Source organism: Neopelma chrysocephalum, unplaced genomic scaffold, assembly GCF_003984885.1.
Source record: "Neopelma chrysocephalum unplaced genomic scaffold, ASM398488v2 Primary Assembly neopelma1_25, whole genome shotgun sequence".
NCBI classification, from domain to species: Eukaryota; Metazoa; Chordata; class Aves; order Passeriformes; family Pipridae; genus Neopelma; species Neopelma chrysocephalum.
Genome location: NW_020897694.1, coordinates 39800926 through 39822499, shown reverse-complemented (window position 1 = coordinate 39822499; position 21574 = coordinate 39800926). Strand labels below are relative to the sequence as shown.

Sequence of the window (21574 nt, the reverse complement as noted above, 5' to 3'; positions counted from 1 at the left end):
ACTTTTAGAGTAGTATCAAACTGACAGTAATTCTGGATTTTTTTCTTCTCTCCATTGCTATTTATCACACTTCCACATCTTTAAAATGCTTTTCAAAACAAGCCTGTGATAAGGAAGAAGGGAAACAGACAGAGGAACAAAGGGGGAAAAAGACTACGATAGCTAATATGGACTGTAAAGTCTCAATGTAGACAAGTAACACCTGAGTTCTGACTTTTAGTGCTACATCAACCATGATACCAAGCTGTGTGGTGGGGCTGACACACTGGAGGGAAGGAATGGCATCCAGGTGGATCTGGACAGGCTTGAGAGGTGGGACCGTGTGAACCTCATAAAGCTCAACAAGGCCAAGTACAAGGTCCTGCACCTGGGTCTGGGCAATCCCAAGCACAGATATAGGCTGGGCGGAGAATAGATTCAGAACAGCCCTGAAGTGAAAAACTTTGGGATGTTGGCGGACAAGAAGCTCAACATGACCTGGCAATGTGCACTTGAAGCCCAGAAAGTCAACTATACCATTGGGCTGCATCAAAAGCAGCATGACCAGCAGGTTGAGGGAGGAGAGTCTGCCCCTCTGCTCTGCTCTCATGAGACCCCACCTGAAGTCCTGCATCCAGATCTGAGTTCCCCCAACACAAGACAGATGTGGAACTGCTGGAATGAATCCAGAGGAGGCCACTAAGTTGCTCATAGGGTTGGAACACCTCTTCTATCAAGACAGGCTGAGATAGTTGGGGTTGCTCAGCCTGGAGAAGGCTGCAAGGAGATCTCATAGCAGCCTTCTAGTACCTAAAGGGGGCTGACAAGAGAGCTGCAGAGGGACTTTTTACAGGGCATTTAATGAAAGGACAAGGGGAAACATCCTTAAGCTGAAAGAGGGTAGGTTTAGAGTAGATATTAGGAAGGAATTCTTTACTGTGAAGGTGGTGAGGCACTGGAACAGGTTGCCCAGAGAAGCTATGGATGCCCCATCCCTGGGAACTTTCAGTGCCAAGTTGGATGGAGCTCTGAGCAACGTGGTCTAGTGCAAACTGCCCACTTCGCTGTGTTTCAACCAGGGTGGTTGAAACTAGATGACCTTTAAGGTTCCTTCTAACCTAGGCCATTCCATGATCCTAGGATAAGTATGGTAACACAGTAGTTTACCTACCTATGGATTCTGCAACACATACAAAAGTTAACATTGTGTTTTCCTGAAGAGGTAGTGAAAAATAGAAACCTGAACAATCATTCAAGCATGCAAACAAAAGTCTTTTTATGTTTTCTGCAAGGCCTTCTTTTCATAAACTGCTCCCAGTACCTTTAAGATTACTCTAGCAGCTCCTGAGTAATTCCCCTCCAATGCTAGAGTTTGATTATTAAAAGATGAGCTTAGGAAGCACGGAGAAAATGAAACAATTTGCACTTCACTGTCTGCAATTTCATGTGTCTGACTTGTATCAAGTGTGCAGAGACCCTTGATACAAGAGAGGGAGTAAATAAAGCCCTGAGCAGGAAAAGTCCCAGTCCATGGCCTGTTGATGGGTCACTGCAGATGCTGAAAACTGGTGACACACAGGACATCAGATAATTTCAACAATGAAAAACTCATCGGTTGAAAGAAGGGAGGTGTTACTTTTACAGTACAGGGGAAATTAGAGATTAGAGAGACCAAAAAGCTTTCCAAAAGCTCACTCAACAATCAGAAACTGACTCCCTTCTCCCCAGGATGCCAGATGCTATATACATGAGTTTACTTATGGACATAAAGAGAACAACAATCCAGTTTCCTAGCTCATATGTAAAACAAGAATTAAAGAAAAAGCTTGTGACTGCATTATGAACTATTGTAACGTAAAGATACATAGAGATCTGCACCATCACCCCATGCAGTTTAACATAATACATTTTATGGCATTATACAACCTGTTGCTCAACAGCAGACAACTTCCTCACTACAAGCTCTATCAAGACATACATCTCACTGACTGTTACAGCCACGTTATACTGAAATTAGATAAACAGTAGTCATACATGACTTACTTCAAAGGAGATAAAATGAAAAAGAAATCCAAACTCTTAAGGTGGCTTAAAGTGAAAACTGTTTCCCTCAATAACAACTTGACTTTTACAAGGTTTTTATCCCCGAAGACATAAATGGAGTGTCATGCAGTTTGCTGCAGGTGAAATGCATAGCAAATAATATCTGAAAAAGCTAAAATCTTGCTGAAGGCACTGGAAGTCTTAGAGCTATTCAGTAGGTCATAGTTTGCTCTGATACTCTCTACAAAATTCTGTCATCGTCATACTGGGGGTATCTATGGCCAGTAGCTATTACTCTGCCAGTCATCAAGGTAATCATAGTTTAACAATACTGCACGCAGGTAAGTGTAACAAGCCCAGGAAAACTGCAAGACTAAAGACCTTGCATATAAGGAAAAAAAAAAGCACTAACAAATGATGTTGTTGGCATTTAAACAATGCAATCAGTTAAACTGCAATCTACTATCACAACAGACAGCACTTATCTCCCCAACTTTTTTATATATAATATGTAATACTGAAGGCATTTTGGTCAACTGACAAAAAGGACAATACTGAGCAGTACCTACCATTGTCACCATCAGTCCTATCAAGACCCCCAACTCATAAGACTACATATGATCTAACAGAGAATTAAGCTGAAAAGAAAGTAATAATTTATGAACACATACCTATAATGGAATCCCTTCGAAAAACATCTCTGTCAAAAATATAAAATGACAGATGGCGAAAGGTCCGAGGAATTTCACAGTAAAAGTCTTCTCCATAGAAGGGGCTGAGTAAACAAAAAAAAACCAACATACACAAACACACACACAAAAAAAAAAAAAAAGGAAAATACATTAGTGTTGGTATCCTGGAGGAGCCAGTGTGTTTATATCCAGAACATCACTCTGGGCTGTGAGACCCTTTCCCACCAGTGAATGTGCACCTTCAGATATTGTTCCACTTGGACTCTTCCTAAATATCTTAAATGCCCATAGAACAAGATTTCTGTGCAAAAAAAGAACAGACACTATCTGGAAAATAAGTGTCCCTTAAGAAAGGGGGCAGAGACTACATTATTTGTTAACGTACGGTGCCTTGAAGGGTAGAGAGACACCAGCTGCCACACAGTGCCTACAGCAGACTATTACAGTACAGATCACAAAAGCATACATATGAACAGGATGAGCAAACTATAGCATGGTTCATGGCATATATATTTTTTTTTTAAGTGTTTAGTATATTTAGAATAAAATAGTACAGCCATTGCATCTTTTCCCATCCTCTGCAAAGTTTCTTATTTAAAGTCAGATTCAGTCAAACTGATTCTGTCACCATGCTTGTTACCTCGTAGCACTGAATACCTATTTTTGCATGGTGGAATTGTATAGAGTAAGTTTCTTTACAGTAAGACCTGATTTTTATCTCAGCATGAAAAGCTCTTTAGGGACCTAAGGGGCTTTCTTTGTGTCCTACCAATTTAAATGGGGAAAAAAAAGTAACTCAGACACCTTACAGCAACCCTTTCAGTTTCTCTCTATTCAATTATATGGTTAAGGATTTACTCCTAAGAACTATAAGCATATATCAACATTATTTATTCATTGACAGGTCTACCATTTTACACAGACCTTTCATTCTAAGTCACTCATGCTTCAGTAGATCTAAATGAGTAGATGCAATTTGAGTCACATGGACAAATACAGCAAGCACTGCCGATGTAGACTTAAAAATAAATCTAACTCCAATAGGCCAAAAGCCAGCAAGTTATTTCTTCCCCTCTTAAACATAGGCATCCTTATTATCTTGGCTAAGCTCAAAAATAAGATACAACTGTGCTGTAGCTTTAACCACTATTAAAGGTTTTTTATGTCAAAAATTAGATATGCAAAAGTTATTATTACTATTATTATTATTAATTCCTTAGATTAAATTTTTCAGATTTTTGTCAGGAAAGGTAATTTCCCTGGCTTCTTTCAGGATTTTGCTTGTATTTCTGCCCACAGTAAAAATACACTCCCCTGGAATTACCACATTCCCTCAAGAACTAGCTGACAAGTTTCCCTCAAAACACACAGGCACTGCAAATTAGCTAACCAGCCTCTGTTTGAAGGGAATACATTAATTTGATGAAGTCCAGAGACATCACTCAATATTCAAAAGGAACGTTATTTAAGTCACCGCTCCTCCAGCCACATGTAAGAACATATATTAGTTAAACAACAAAGCCCAAGGCATACCCCCAGGTTAAACTTCTACCACCAAAACAGTTTCCCATTCCTTGAAATAAATGCATCCATCCATAAGTTATGAAAACCAATGTCAGGCCCACTCAGTCATTCCTACTGTGAAGGCAGGGGAGGAAAATCTAACAGCTGGAAATGGCAGCTGGTTTGCCTGTTTGTCCCAACTGCCTTGTCCCATTCAGCACTCCTTGTTGCATCCTCTTTACCCATCCCACTCTGACAGGTTTTATTTGGAATCAAGACTTTAGCAACCGCCACTTCAGGCACAAAATACCTTAAATCTCTGGTATAAGCAGCTCCTGTCCCAGCAGCCATGCTGGCAGCCCCAAGGGCCTCATTCTGTGCACATCACTTGGTGCAAGTTTTCATGCACAGGCTTAACCCAAGAGGGCTACACAAACGCATAAATATTGTCCAAATATCAAGTGCATTATACATGCAAAACACTTTCATCATCCTGAGCTTTAATACTCTGTTCAGCCATAAAATTGTCCTTTCTGCTGGAAGAACACGACAGATGAATTTACTCACTAATGACCTTAGAATGAAAAGATACTCAATGAACTGTGGATTACATATATCCAATCCTCTGTCAAGAATACAAGGGAAGCTTCAGTATACTGCAAGTCTAAAGGCAATATAAATACAAGTGACTTACACTGAGCATACTTTAATTCAGCTCAGCTGATTCTGGGATGAAGAGTAGGGAAGAGACAACAAGCGGGGCCTTGACCAGAGGCAGAAGTCAACTAAGACAACGCCACAGCAAAACAAACACAAGAGTCACAAAAGCAGAGCGAACAAGGGGAGGTACTCAGCCCAATGCTGGTATCAGAAAGAGACTAATTAACAGAAGAAACATTACAAAGGCTGAATCAGTCATGCAGGGACCATATCAGGTCACTGTTTTAGGCACGGGGCTTATTAGTCTAAGCAGTGCAGTCTGAGCCACTGTCAACAGAAGAGAAGCTTTGTTCTGCTCTTGGCTTTCCCCCTCTAAGATCTTGAACCCCTTGCAGATTCACAACCTCTCATCACTCAGGTAACACCCCTGAGGTGCACTGGTTCTTAATTAATTTAAGCAAGTAGATTTCCAACACAAGCATACTCACTCTGCACCGAGTAATTAGCCAGCAGTTTTAACTGTAAGGATACATATCAAAATAAATCCGATATGCCCCCACCCCAATCTTGTGCAGCTCTGCAGAAACAGTAACTTCTTTCTGAAGGAATCAAAAGCAACCACACAAATGCTTCCAGATTCCACTTAAATGTGTGCTTTTTCCCCCCTATATCTCTTCAGAACAGTACTCGCTTTGTCTCCCATCCAGACCTGAAGAGCAAGAGGTTGAAGCAGTCAAACCCCATGATTTATTTCCCAAGCTAACTTATCTTGAACAAGAGCCCCAGGGCTCAGGAATGGTTTTTCCAAAAGAACAGCTAAATCCCTCCCTCAGTGTCTCCTCTCTCCCAAAAGCCAGAATTAGTCTGATGGAGATTCAGCAAGTACTTTTATTTTGACAGAGCAATTAATAAAAAGCAGCAGCATCTGCCTACACAGCCCTCAGGAGTCTGACAAGATCCTCCAAAACAAATACTGGAAATAGCCTGGCTGAAAACTCGGGAATCTTTCAGAACCAAGCGAGTTCAGATTCAACTTACAGGTTTTGAGTTTTAACTTTCCTTGCAGATTAACCAATCCTACACTCAGGAGAAATTTTAATAATTTAAAGAAGAGGAGACATTATAATGAGGGTCCCCTCCCCAACCTTGCAGAGTAGGCTGCACATCAGTATGATCACAAGGGAAGGACACGGACAAGCCCAGTGTTACCTTCTGGACTTCAAACAAGTGATGGGACATAACTGCAGAGAGCAGGAACTTGCAAGGCCAGAAACAGTGGACCTCTATTGCAATTCATCTCCTTCCAAGATAACTGCATTTTCAGAACCAGTTTCTTCAATAAAGACTACTAAGTTTAGAACAGCTTTACTAATTTCTTTTTAGTTTTGCCATCACAGCAACAAGAACAGCCGTGCAGGTATCAGCTACTCTTTAGTTATGAAATAGGGCTTGTTCCTAAGTCAGTCTTTTGTTTTCCTGATGGGATTAGAAACTGAGAAAGACCTGTAGCAATTTTTAAATCCTTCTTCCAAGCTTTCAGGCACACAAGGGCCTGACTTTGTAGTCTTCTATTCCACATACCCTCACTTCACAAACCTTTCTCATTTCTTTTTCAGTACATGCCCATCACCTTAACATGCTCTGAAGGAGGAAAGCAAAGCCCTACCTCAGCAGTCCTTTTTCCACAAGAAGCACAGGGCTCTCTTACTGCACAGCTTTTATACAGCCTCTCCCTCTAACACATAGACTAACCAATCCCTCCTCAGGACACTTTCCTTAGCATGCTTCTACAGCTCTTAGCACAGAAGAGAGACACAGAAAATATAAAGTCAAGTAGACACATAAATGGTGCAATGGATTTGAATCTTCAGGCATACTCTCCCCTCACCAAAAACTTGCTTGTTCCTGCTCATGGGAGCAGGAATACCAAGAAAACAAAACCAAAAGGATCCCGCTAGGTATTTTTTCACTTACATACGGCTTCAAACCAGTCTCATTTCAAGGTATCTATTTTTGCATCTCTTCTAATGCGTGTTTTGGCAATGGACATTTTCAGGAGGAGACAGGGAAGAAGAGAAACAAAAATTACTGTGTAGATCAAGTGGAATGAAAGCAAATAAGGAAGAGAATCCTTACTTCAAACATGATGAATGGGAGCTTCTTCCTCTATAAAGGGTTCAAAAATTGTTCACATTTACATGTTTTACTAAATTCCAGTGGCGTACTCGCAACTTTAATTCCATAACTTTAGATATCTACTGAAATCATCACAAATAATACTAACAGAGAGGAAAAGACATAAAAAATGTCAGTGTAAAAACATTTCTTTAGTTTCAGGCTGTGTTGCAAAATCTCATGCTTGTTTCTCAAGACTTAGGATTCGCTAAAGCAGTTTTGTTTTTGTTTTGGCACCGGTAGTTCAGTGGATGAAGTGAAAGAGTTGCATGATGAATAATAATGAAACCCCTCAAACCAGAATTCTTTGTGTATGGATTTTTTTTTTTCTAAACTGCTTTTGTGATTGAAAGTAAGGACTATTAACATGCCACAGACAACTCCACATCCTCTGACTATTTTAAAAGGTTTAGAAATACTGGATTCATCCTGCTGCATGAACTGAACACCAGAGTTCACATCACCATGTGAGCGGGAAGCAAAATCAGTCTGTACAAAGGAGCACACTTGTTTGTTTCTACTACTAAGCTTTTTCTACTACTTGGCTAATACTTTTTATGCTATGCTTTGCAGCATATGTAAAAGGACTGGGGTGGGGTAGAGAAGAGAAGGTTTATTCAAAGCAGATACAGCAAGCCAAATAAAATCTGAATGCACTTCAGTCTCCTACTAGACAGAGCTAGAAGACAACAGGCAAATAAGACAGGCTCTGTAAGAGCCAAAGTTGGCAGATGTCACGGTAGCTTCCTTACACAATTTATTAAAAATAACTAATATTACATTTGAAGCTCAGATTTGGCAGAGGACATGCAGCAGAAAGAATATGGCACAGGAGGCAACATGTAAATCCAAACATATAACTTATGCCCACTGTTAAAGAGCGCTGGCTGCTTCCAGACACCCACCAAGCCTAAGCAAATTTTTTCTCATGTCACTGGGCAGAGGCACCCAGACGAACAGTGCTGTGTTACAGCCACAACCAGCCCTACTACACAGCAAAAAAAATAAAGCCATGTATTATTTTCTCAATCCTGTGCTCAGAAGAGACAGACACACACATGAGCTATAGTTATCAACCTCACTTGACAGTTGCTGGTTTGGCTCAATGAGGCTTACACGGATTAAGATGAATTGAAGCAGCAGCCATTTGGCCCCTGGTCACCTCCCAAAATATTCTGTAAAATGACACACACAAACAGCAGAAGTCACATTACAGCTGCATTGACTTTTTTTTCCCCTCGTCACTCAAACCAGCCTACAACACCAACAATTGTTACTTACATGGGTGGCTTTTCGTGTGGATAAACGCTCTCATTCATAAACCCTGCCTTGAGTCTCAAGGTTCACTTCATTCTCCTCCTTCCATTAAGTCTTGCTTCCCCTACTGGCACCCTTCCCAGCTATATTACTTCTCTATACAACCACAGTCCTTGGCTTAAATAATATCCCTGACCAGGCTGAAGCTGTACCCATACCAATCTTAAATCTTTCCCTTAAAGGTTTGAGTTGTTTCAGAACTGAAGTTTATAGTCAGAAATTCAAGCCACAGTTAGCTGCAGTCGAGTGCAGAAGGTGGCAGACCCCGGGAACAGCAGGAGAGAGGCTGCAGAACATGCTACATCATCCACCTCAAGGCCTCTTTGCTTAGGGCCACTGGTCTGGGGAAGGCTGTTATTTCAAGGAGGTGAGCTGGCAATGTAAGAATGTAGAAGCAGCTAATGGAGCTAACTCAGATGCAACAGCTAATTTTGGCAACGCTCCAACTAAGGGAAACAACTTTGTGTTTAAAATTTGAGAAGTGGCCTGCATCCAAGATGTTATCTGAGCATGAGAAGCTATGCAGCCATGAACTCCAAACGCAGGGGAAAAAAGGGTTTAAGCAAGCCTAGAATTAGAAAATAACAACATTAAATATGGCAGTAGAATTACTTAGAGATTCTGAGAGCTACTGGTTGAATTGTTACCTGATCTAATTCTAAAACAGAGCAACCACTTGTTAAACAGAACACAGCTTTAACTGTGAATTTACAGCACATTTCACTACACACTCACAAGCACACTGCAGACTTAAAGTTCTCACTGTTACGTTCACTGGAGACCAGTACAAAAGAAAGAAAAAAGACTGGGGGTGGGGAAAGTGCCTCTGGCTTCATTTACTGTTTCATTCAGGCTTTGATCACTATGTTTAGCACGTGAAAAATTCCTCAGTGAAATAGTGGTGAACTCAATAATCACAGACTCAAGATGCTTGGCTCATCTCTCTAAAGCACACACTGTCAGTCATTTGATTCTTAGCATACGACAGTTTTTGCCTTTATTCATATCCTTGAAACAAATTTAGAGATGTCACATTCCTTCCATTCTTCACCTATGATTTGAGAAGCTGCCTTGATTTCCTGTTGCAGCTGACACTGCCCTTTAAGTGAATGGACACATTTGATGCAAACGGCAAAGGCAAAGTCAGTCTTAACACCAACAGGCCACGAAAGTTCATCCCTAGGAAAGATCTGTAGCTAGGAAACACTCCTGGATGGTGGAGCCTGAAGTGGGAGAAGCTACTAATGGGGGAAGATATGTAATTGATTCAGCAAAGGAAATTAATAGGTAAAATTACTGTCAGGTTGTCTACTTGCAGCTCAGAACTAAAGAAAAGTTGCACATCTGTGCATTAAAACAAACACAGTGATTACCACACGTTCCTTGGGACATAAAATACAAGAGTCCCTTCACATACATCTTTGCTAGGTTATATGGAACGGATCCAACTCTACTCAGTGCCTTTGTGGATGATGGTAATATAAATATTGAATGACAAATAAAAAACAGAGAAGGATATTAAATCCTGGCTCTAACTAACCTCTCCCTCATATCTTATGACTTGCATGTGACCTTTTTAGAATTAAATGAAAGCTTGTGCCAAGGAGTTTATGAAAACAGTGCTGCTTGAAGATTTCAAGATTCTCTTCTTGAGAACCTGGATTGCTTGCTCTGACGTTCACTATGCTTGTCCAAAGATCCCCAGAGAAGAGGAATGACTCGGAACTGCCCTATATAAACAGTACTTTCGTGTTGCTCTGAGAAAGGCCTGCCCATGTGGTAACTGACAGTTACCAGTCAGACACTACCAAGTTATCATGGCAGCCCTCAAAATCCTCCAGCACAAGGCAGCAGTGCTACTATCCAATTCAACAGCACCTAACAGAGGCTGGATGACAGGAATGACTTGAGTTCTACATTGTAATTTATGAGTCCCACCTGACTGCTGAATAAAGGAGGTAAGATTAACCATGCTGGCTGCTCTCAGTTTTTGAGATGCAAACTTAGATAAAGGGCATCAAGGTTTACAGAGATTCTCTTCAGAGCACGGGGAAGGGCACTTCACTGGACAACAGGATGTGCTGGTTCAGTTCTTTTGAGTTCTGAATGATTCATGCATTGCTGAGTTAAAAGGTTACTGCTCTCAACTGTCTTCTCATGCCTCTGCCACAGCCTAATAAAAAAAGAAAATCTGTTGCAGAAGATTGGGACAGAGCTCAGGTAGGCAATGTCTTACACTGTCCCAGTAAAAAACACAGGAGATGATGAATCAGAGTCTGAAGGTTCAGTCACAGATATTCCAAGCAAGCCAGAACTGGACATTCATCCAAGTCCCTCCGGGAAGGAGAGATAACTGCTTCCTTTTTTCCCATTTGCCAGTTCTGTTTAAGCTTTACACCAGGAGAAGGCCTGAGTGGAAAAATATACATTTCTGGAATGCTTAGCAGAAGACTAATGAAGCTCAACTGAGTAAAAACAAAAGGAAGAAAAAAAAAAAAAAGCTAGCACTCCTTGAATTCCCTAATACACAAGACAATGTTTCAGTGTGACTTTAATTACAAGCCTCTTCATGCAGATGAAAAAATTATTTTATGCAGAAATGCTGCAAAAGATAGCCTTCTTCAGGACAAATCTGAATGAGAAGACATTGTTCCAGAACCAATAGTGCTAGGGCTGCATATGAAACACCTTGTAATTCAGATTTTCACACAAAGCATCTTATTTTCCATAGACTATATGAAAATAATTTTTTGAGCTTATTGAAAGACAGGGGAGTTATTAGAATGAGTAAAAATACAGGCAACTCTTAAAACTTTATATCAAGCCAGCCCTGTGGCAGCCACAAAGTGACAGGAAGTAGAAAATAGGCAAGAACAACAGATCAGAGCCAGTTGCTCTCCCCTTCAAACTGTAAGGAAGAACTGTGTCAAGCTGTATCCCCCACTTCAATGCCAGCCACAAGGATGTTCAGGCAGGGTTCGATTATTTTAGTCAAGCATTGGGAACAGGGATGTGAAGCTGGGCCAAACATCTCATATCACAGCAGTGATACCCCAGAAAAAGGGACCCAGCACACGATTCACTATTACATTGGCAAATTCCTGGCAAAGAATTACCATGAGAGCAGGTATTTCTCTGCTGCATACGAATTACACTGGCCTTAGGGCACATAAGCCTCACCTGCCCAGTAATTCACTCAATGGGTTGAATCAATTTGCAAACAAGCATTACAGAATATAACAGTGTAACTGGCTCCTCAACTATGTGCTCATCTCAGAATCTTACAAAAAACAATAGGCGAATGCAGTAGGGTCTGAAATCATTAGAAAAACATCTTCTGGAAGTCTATGTATGCACTTATTTTCATAGATATAAGCACAGTCATGAAACATAAAGTAGCTGTTTGAGTGTGCCTTACTAGGTAAGAGCAATTCCTGTTCACATACCGGGAAGACACCTCAGGCATATTTGGGATTTTTGTCTGCTTTTCTTTTATGCAACAGAAAGACAGAGAAACACCTACACGGCTAAATGTAAAATTGAGTTTATATCAGTATCTACAAGCGGATATTCAGAGACTGTGAAGAAGCAAGTTTTCCAAAAATAGTATTTGAAAATAGAAGCTTGCACAGGGGGAAAGCAAACTCCCACTAAAGACTGGATTCACCAGGAGAAGAAAGAATGACCAAGGAGATGATCTTTAGTCAACCCTTAGATCAAAGAAAATAGGTCCATAATGGGATTTTGAGAGGTCATCTGGTCCACCACCATTTCAAAGCTGGAAGATCCCCATTATTTAGTTGGAACTGATTATATAGAACCTATTAAAAGCCATCACCGATAAATACAGAAAAACCAAAGCAACCTACTCCAGCACTTCAGGATCTTTAACAACAGAAAGATTTTCCTTCACAATAAACCTTAACCTCAACTTCCTTCCCCACTGAAATTCAAGTTCATTATTACTTGTAATATCCATACTAGACAGACAGATCAGTTCCCCCACCCTTTTTTTTGGTGGGGGAGTTGTCTTTTTGGTTTGTTTTGTTTAATTTTTTTATTTACATACTTATGTCCATTCTCATCCCTCTTCTCCAGGCTAAACAATTTCAATCTTTTAACTTTTCCTCATCAGTTATGTTTTCCAGGCCTCTGATGATTGTGCTGCTCTCCTCTGAATTCACCTCAATTCACAGAAAGAACTTAGCTCCCCAGGAAACCAGAAACCTTCCAGTTTTGCACAGCCTCAGTGTACCTCTCCCAAGAAATGACACTTGGTACTTATTTCTCCTACCAAGACTTTATTTTTTCAACAGAAAAAAGCTTGGATTAGCTCAAGGAAATGAAATCAACTATTCTCACACATCCTCACTTCCCAACCTCCATTTCCTTGTGAAGCACTAATGATCATGCAGAAAAAGGCCACACAGGAATGAATTTATGAGTTACAAAACCACCTTTAGAGAACAATTTTCAAGGACAATAGATTTAGGGATACTATATACCGGCTATGGGGTGAGGAAGAAGGCATAAAGGCCAGTTTTTGCTTTTTGTTAATACAGTATCCTACAAATAGGAAAGTGTTAGCATCACCAGCCAAAAACACTATGTTTAGCCAATTTAAATTCCTCAAAATACAAAAAATCTTCCTTACAGAACCCAGCACACTATATCAGAATGTAAGATGAGGGATAAAGGCTTAAAGATGACAAAAATTTATGTGAAAGAACAATTAAAGAGACTTAGGAAAATAAAGCCCACTCATATTCTTGAATGTGTCAGGTACTTCTGAGGGCTTGGCAGTGAGGTCTAGAGCTACTTCCTGAAGTAAATTATTTGCAATAACAAGACAAATAGCAAATTCCTAACTTATTACTCAAATTGAAAAAAGAGTGAGAGTTATCTCTTAAGAGAAAAGTTATAAACTGGATTGTTTCTTGGTGTTACTTTCCCCTCCACTCAAAAAAAAGCCTTGCTTACCAGAATACATATATTTAAATATATACTAAAATTATATACTTTAATATTAATTTTAAATACTGTTTTAAATTTTTAAAAAATATTTTTATGTATAGGAATTTCCAGGAGAAAGTGTTTTAATTTTTACTACATGCTTCTCATTCTGTTTCATTCAACATTTGACTTCTGCAATCTCACAGGAAGTGTCCAAGATAATCAGACAAGCATCTTATGTTCAAAACCTCTCCTTTCAGTTGCAGCCTCATGACAGGAAAAAAATAAAAACCCTAACTCCCCCCATTAGGATAGACACACCAATGCAAAATTCTAAGCATAGACAGATGCAAAATAGAGTTCAGTGCTCCTTCTAAGTTGAGATTTTAGAAGCTTAGGGAAGTTCAAAACAAATACTGCAGAAAGAAAGGAGCACTGGTTGTACATAGTTAGGAAAAGAATTAATATGGGTTGCCTTGGTGAAGACAGTTTCCCTTCAATATGGATAGGAATCATGATGTTACTAGTTCTATCACTAGTGTTCTTAAAGGCAGAAAAAGAATCATATTCATCCCCTCATCCCCTCAAGAAAGTATCTTTGGAACATTACACAAACACAGTAAACAGAGAATAAGGAGAGTTGACAGAACATTTATACATGTATTTGTTACCATAATGACTTCTCCACTATTTTGGTCCGGAAAACCTCCTCCTGGTCCAGGTTTACAGTACAGTAGCAATCCCGCATCTTGTTTGGCCCCGGATATGTGGGAAGATTTTTAGCTTCACCTAAAGACAAGAAAGAAAAAAGCCAGAAAGATTACATATTGAAAAGTTATCCATACATCAGTCATCAGTCATCAGTCTAACTAACTGACACTAACACAGTGTCAGCAACATGGCTAAAGGGAAGTATTATGTTGTATTTTCCTTCTCAAATGTGAAGTCCCTACTAAACTTTGTAGCAGTTTCCAAGGCAGCAGCTCCTGACAGTCACTGCGCTTAGAGCTCAGCAGTAGCCAGCAACAACTCAACCATCTGTTGCACCCAATTTATTCATATGTATTTGGATACATACTTCTTCCTTCCGTGCTTGTGTTGCCATAAGGTACCAGGAACACCATACAACATGGTAATCAAGCTTTTCTATACAGCCCACTGATTTTATCCTAATGACATGACCAGAACACAGCAAACGAGGAGTGACCCCCAGCTACACTGCTCTCCACAGATGGGGAGATGGAAAACAGTCACTTTAGTTACAGTCAACAGCCTTAGATCACAAGCTGGACCCCAAAGCACTCTGATGGGATAACTAGCACTTGTGAAGCTGCCTAAGGTCCTTGCAGAAAGGTACCATGCAAGTAATGAATATTCTTCATCATAAACATTTATTTCAAAACTGCAGCAAGAACTAAGTATGTATCCTGTATTTAACAACAACAAAAGAGATGGGATTGAGGAACTAAGGGTAACCAAGAGAATACAAAACACAAGAGTATGAAACAAGAATAAAACCACTGTTTTTCCCCTCTACATATCCATTAATAACCAAAGCTGAGCACTAAATTTCTTTGGCTGACTGATAAAATCAAAACTCTCAAGACAGGGAACTGGGCAATGCCCCTCATAGTTTTGCTAAAGGACCTTACCACTATGTGCATGAGTGATTTAATTCTAAAGACCAAACTCAGAGCTAAATGTAAGTCTAGAATGCATGTAGTCTTATTTACCATCACTCTTGCAGTACGCAGAGATTATTAGCACATACTTTGGGAACCAGATCACTCTCTACTGGTAAAAATACAAGGAATACAACTAAACCTAAAAATGCACAGACCAAGGGAACACAGGCTTGTTTGCCAGTACAGAAGGAAACTCTAAATGACGGTAACAAATGTAAGTTTTTATTGGATGTCTGCAGCTCAGCTTAAGTGCACTTCACTAGACACATGCTTTCCCAGTCTCCAGCTCTCAAATAGCTTTATATTATTAACAGAATTACCTTGCTTTTTTCAACCCTATCTTCAGTAAAGACATACTTTTTGCTTTCTGCAGATTTGTTCAATAGCAATCTGATGCATGTAAATACTGAAGATCTACAGCAAGGAAAGACTCAGCCAACCTGCATCCTCAGACTTTAAAGGAAAAGCACAAAGTGACACAGGACTCCACGTCTTCCTGCCTGTGATCTCCTTCTAGCACTCTATTCACACGCTTTTGCTAACCGACACATGACATGCCCTCGGAAACATCACACATCCACACTTCTCACAAATGGCTTGTATATGGGTGACCGTACACACACACATTTTCTAAAGCTAACCATGGAGCATATATAAAGAGGTCCTGGAAAGGGTCTTGAAACTATTGTTTCAGACAGTAATGCCTCACTTCAGAGTTCTTCTAAATAAGTTTCTTCTCTCAGCTCAGCTGATACAAATTGATAGCATTCTTCCCACTTCCTTCAGAGTTGTGAGACATTGCATTAAAAAAAGCTGTCTCCACTGTAATTCAAAGGTGTGACAGGAACATCTGTTGGCATGCCCAACGTGGCTTTCAACTAAGCTGCAGTGTTAGCAATAGTTTAACTGCAGCAGCCTTAGACAAAAATATACTGAGGATTATTGATGGCTTGCTCAGTCTGCACTGAAGTCTATCCTGCCATAGTAAACCTTAAAGTTTTACTCTTCTTAGTCTGAGTTCAGGCAAGTTACAAATCAAATGCATTACTCTCACACAGACTGAGGTCTCAAGATTTGTCTCCTCTCCCCAAGCAATCAAATTTCTCTTAAGTTTTTCTCACAGTACAGTCAAATGAAACCACTCTCTTTTCTGGATAATTGGGTAAAGTTCCCCAAAGAGAAAGAGTGTCAACAGGAAGCATTTCAATAACAGAATAATAAGGAAGTCTTCCTCTGGGGCTGGCACACTATTCTCACAGTTCTTCTAAGAGAAAGGGACAAATTTTTTTGGTGTAATTTTGAGCTTGAAAAGTTAACATCTTCCCTTTTTCTGCACTCTTCCACTTCCTACTTCAAGATGAATGCACACACATGAAAACAAATCTGGTTGTTGTTATCTTGATTTCCATTTTTTTGATGTGCACAATATTCACTTAAGTGCTTAAAGGTAATATTTAGTTATGTCAAAGCACTGTATAAGAACTGTATTTTGAAAACCCAATTTTCCTCTTTGTTAAAAGACTTAGAGTGGAAAAGCCCACAATATTGAAACCTAAATGCAATGTGAAGGAAGACACCATTTAGCACCACCAGAAAAAGACTGACTGCATAGTCTGTACAGGAAATTAAAGTTCACCACCATCACAATGCTACAAAGTGGGGCACAAAGGGAGGATAGAGGGGAAAGACATTTTACAGTAATTTCTTTCTTCAAACTAGAAAAAGACCCTGAGAAACCACTGAGAACAAGGGATTAATTGACCAACCCAATATATTAATCATGTTACTGACTTGAGTAGCAGTTTACACCAAAAAAAAAAAAAAATACTGTTTTTTCCCCGACGCTGGCAGTCAATGGCTGTTTAGATTCCTCCAGCACTGAGCAGTTGAGAAAGAAAAATCTGTCAAGCTTTCAAGCATGGCTAAAGACTCAACTCTCCAGCCAGACATTTTATGTCAACAAATGTGCTCTGTTAGAGCTTCAGTTGCTCTTTAGATTCCTCCAAGACAAAAAAGTTCCCTCTGTGGCACTGTTTTGCCATCTACAATGAAGTTGAAATTGATCTGTATTTTTTTGGTTCTGCTACTACTAAAATGAAAAAAAAGAAAGCCCAGAATACATGATACAGTCATGCACTGCTTCCATTTTCTCATGAACTAGAGCTGATGAGCTCAGTTATTCTGAGCAAGAATTTAATCACTTAACCTATCTGTGTGGAAGAGGCATCTTCAACAATTGTATCTTCAAAAGCCAAGTCCGCTTTTTTCCCCCCACATCTCCATACTCCAGGTGAAGTACCTGTATGCTAGAGAACTTTAAAAGGGTTTGCAGATAAAAGGTCAATACACTCACTTTTAAAACCTTCAGTTTTCCACTTCCACTAAGAAGAAATGGAATGTTTCTTAAGATGTCTAAGACCCTGACAATTTAGAATACACAAGCACTTTGTTTTGGAGCATAAGGCTTCATTTGGAGACACAGTAGCAGAATAATCTGTTCAAGCTGGCAATAGCTTTTCTCTCTATCCCTGTACTTCTAATATACATGGGTCCTAATTTAACTGTGTGACGAACTCAATTTAGCACTAAGTACTTAAATCTAGCAAAGCTGATTTCAGCTTCGGAAAAGTTAACATCAGGTATTTTAGACAAGTCTTAAAAAATAGACTATACAATTCTGAATACATCACTGGTTTGCTATCTTCTCCCCATAAATACTGGGTTACTACAACTCAAAAATAGACTACCATGGCAGCACAGACAGCTTAGCTTGAGCTAGGCACAGGGAATGCAACAAGCTGGAAAAAGAGGAAGGAAAAACCTCAAAATCATATTCATCTTCCTTGTTCTTTCCAATGTTGCATATTCCTGCCTTGCTAAAACACTGGCAATAAAAGGCAAGCAAGAAAAAAGGGCTCTCCTGCATATGTGGCAGGGAAGGGCACTGTTTAGATGCCAGGGAGCATAATTAGTAAGAAGGAAAAAAACTTTGAAGATGCTTTTAGGAATAAGCCAATATACATACATTTCCTTAAGGTTTTGCCACTTAAAATTTTTTGAAGCTTCTAGTATTTTTAATTGAATTTAGATACTCGCCATTGTGCCAGCTTTGCTTTTGACATATTTCCCCAAATGCAACATTCTGAAAAGCAGAGAATGCACGACAGGTATTATTTCTACCTTTTAGGACAAAATTTCCTGCTCTTGTGCTGCTAAGTATTGGGTCACCAGCAGACATCTGCCAATCTGAATGCATTAACAAAGACTTTGTAGTACATCAACCAATTTAGCTTCCTGTTTCCTAGCAGCAACATATTTGATTTTATCAAGATGCCATGAGAGAACCTTTTCCCAAACGATTTCAGAAAACAAACAAACAAACAAAAACCTACCTCCAAAAAATAAATCCAATAAAAGCAGTTAAGCTTTCAATGCCACAGCATTTGACTTCAGGGAGCATACTGATAGACTTGAGTACAGAAACAAAATACCTAAAATCTGAAAAGGGCTTCGTATGCAAGCCAAAAACAACCCACTCTGTTTCTGCCCTATTCTCCAAAGAAGCTTGTAGGGAAGCACGTCAGGAACAAAAACAGAACAGTGATGTATGTCAAGAATGAAGAGCTTCTCCTGTTCTCCTTTAAGCTCTCTATCTCAATAGGGATGCTGGAAATCTGGAAAAATTATCTCAAGCACTCCTTTCAAGTTCTCTGAATTATTGCTTCAACATTCACAGATCAAACAAAAACAGAAAAAGGAAAATGTGTGTACACACAGAGCTCTGATTCTCTATCACAATTTATGCTTAAAAACCTCCTCAAGCACAAAATCCAGATTATATGTAAAATATAAAGATACCATCAAATTTCTAATTAATATTTAATTTTACTTAAAACAGACATATACCACTCTGTGTCAACTAAAAAATGCAGAAATACCTAGAATTCTGTGCCTATGAATAACTTTAAAAAGGAAGGTAAACAGTTGCAATAATGTTCAATGTTGAGAAAGTGGTTCATTTTCTTGCAAATGAAAAATCACCTTTTTTGTGGGTGAGGTGGGGATAAGGGAAGGGATATGACTGCAATACCTCAGGAAGTATATACTGAGAAAATAATCCTCTTTAATATTAAAGTGGTCATAGTTAAAAAAACTTCCATTCACATTACAAACCAATTTTGTTACTGAACAGCCAACATGATAATTATACGAAATTAATGTAATGTTTGAAAGTAGAATATACGGTTACATTTGTATATAATTCCTATATGTAGATATACTATGTGCACCTCTCACAAAGGAAAGTTTCCACTCATTTTTGCTTTTTCAAATAGAAAATAGCAATAAAAATAAAATAAATTATAAAAGTGAAGTTCCAAGAATTGGTGTACCCAGCATGCAGTTATAGAGTTATGTAAGTAGCTTAGTGTTCTTTTGCACTTTTGTAGTAAACTAAAAATAATAAATACTTTCTAGGCAATATGCACCAAGTGTCAAAAAATTTCTCTTCCTTCCAGGTCTGTACATTGTTCACACAGAACAAGAAAACCACATGAAATTCATAAATATCCAATAAAGAAAATTGATTTATTAAAAAAATTATATATTTTTTAAAACAGATGTGGCTAGAAACACTATTTTCCCAACAATCTCTCTTTGCTTTAACCATAGGCATTTATGTACACACACATACACGCAACTTTGCTGTCATGGAGAGACAGATTGCACTGGATTTCTAAAATCCAATTTCTAAACCAGGTCAAAAATAGCCATCTGTGAACTGATTTTGATGATCTGGAAAATAAGATTTTTAGATGACCTGTTCTTAATCTAAAAGCCCTTGCCCGCCAGCCTCTTTCCACGTGAAATGGTCATCACATTAGAAGACTCAGGGAAAGAACTATGTCAACGAAACAACACTGATGATCTGGACATTACCAACAACCCCTGAGCAACTTGGTACCACAGCTAGTGTTGCTTCAGCAAGTAACCATCAGGGAGATGAAGCACACTATGTTAATTACAACGTTTCAGACAAGAGAATCCTGTGGAAACCCTCTTGGCTTTGTGGAAGCAGCAACAACCCCAAATCTTTTGGCATGAAACTGAAGACCAGCACCAGCTGACATCTCTAGTCACAGCCTAGTGATAGGAACATTTGACATCTGTTAAAATCCCTTCTACACAATCCACTTCACCAGCACACCTAGTGTCATACTACTACACTACCATCATTTTCCCTTCACATGATTAAACTTATTCCATACCAGTTAGGAACCTTCACACAGATAGATCTTCCTCTGGCCTGGAACCCGTTCTGACAAAGCAAACGACAGACATTTCTGTCAGCTGTAACAATATCAAAGCCTAATCAGCCACAGCCTGGGTGGTGAGCAGACTCAGACCTATTACTCAGAATGGCTAGTAGCCAAATTCCCTTTTTCCTACATGAGTGTGATCAGATGCCAGTCTTCCTTTTCCAGCCTTGAAGGTCCAATAAACTGTTCAAATATCTTGCTCTATATTTTTGTATGTAACAGAAGCAGCTGAGGATATTTCATTGCAGAGCGATGAGAAGCTACAGGCTGACAGTCCTACTTTTCTTGTAAGAAGAACGAACACTCAGAAGGCTCAAAAGATCTTGTCTGATCTTAAGTATTTAAGTGCTCTCAGCACAAGGGCTGTTAATCAAATCTCAGGGCTGAGAGGAAAGATGCCTATAAAGCAAGTTCCATGAGAGCTGCTTGCAAAATTAAGATTTTGGTTTGTACAAGAGGAGAAGCATAATTCTCAACTCATTAATATAACTGGTTGCGTGCCACTTGGCAATATTGTGGTCAACAGCAAGCATCAGGTTTCTCTAAAGATTCCCTTAGAATAGTAACTTAATCCCACAAAATAAGAGAATGCACAGTCCAGCTGCTTTTCAACAAGACTGAAGCTATTCTGTGTTAAAGGACACTTGGAATAGATTATTTTAAAGTAGGATACTGCCAGGAAAAAGGAGTTATCAAGGAGTTTACATTTGAATTCTGTTTTCCTGGGGCATTCTGGGGTTGGCATTCTTAGTTTCTTTGATGTGCCTTTTTTTTTCACATTTCTACAGAAAAACTGATGAATTAACCAAACTGTCTCTTTATCTATGTGGATACAATGTAAAACTCGACTCCACATATATTATTTTTTATTTCAGCTTGTGTTTTGAAGATGGTATTTTGCATCAAGACACATCTCATGTAACTTCCCAGCTGCATTTGATAGAGACTCATGAGGTTTTTCCTATGAGTTTCAGTACTGCAAGGACTCGCTACAGGTTGTTCTGTGCCTCTGAATTGACTTTCGTTTAGATTGTGGCTTCTGTAATTCTTGGTAAGCTTTTTGGTTTTGTTCAGATGTGGGGGGTTTGGGTGGAGGAGTTGTTTGCTTTGCTGGTTGCTGTTTGTTTTGTTTTGTTTTTTTTAAATCAGCTTCCTGAAGTTATAAAAGACCATCTCACAGCAAAGTTTAAGTCACTGAACATCTGTTTGGGAGGCCATGAGGGAGAGATTCAGGCTGCAGGAGGGGCAG

General features: G+C 39.3%; 1 protein-coding gene across 2 annotated transcripts in view; it reads right to left on the bottom strand.

The window, feature by feature from the left end:
• Window positions 1–21574, bottom strand: part of RASA3 (RAS p21 protein activator 3) — a 128591-nt gene that overhangs the window by 76787 nt on the left and 30230 nt on the right. For both annotated transcript variants that reach the window (XM_027675025.1, XM_027675026.1), the window contains exons 2-3: window positions 13994–14111; window positions 2694–2797 (exon numbers count right to left, since the gene is read on the bottom strand). In XM_027675025.1, coding sequence (XP_027530826.1) covers window positions 2694–2797; window positions 13994–14111 — 222 coding nt within the window. The remainder of the gene's footprint in view (window positions 1–2693; window positions 2798–13993; window positions 14112–21574) is intronic.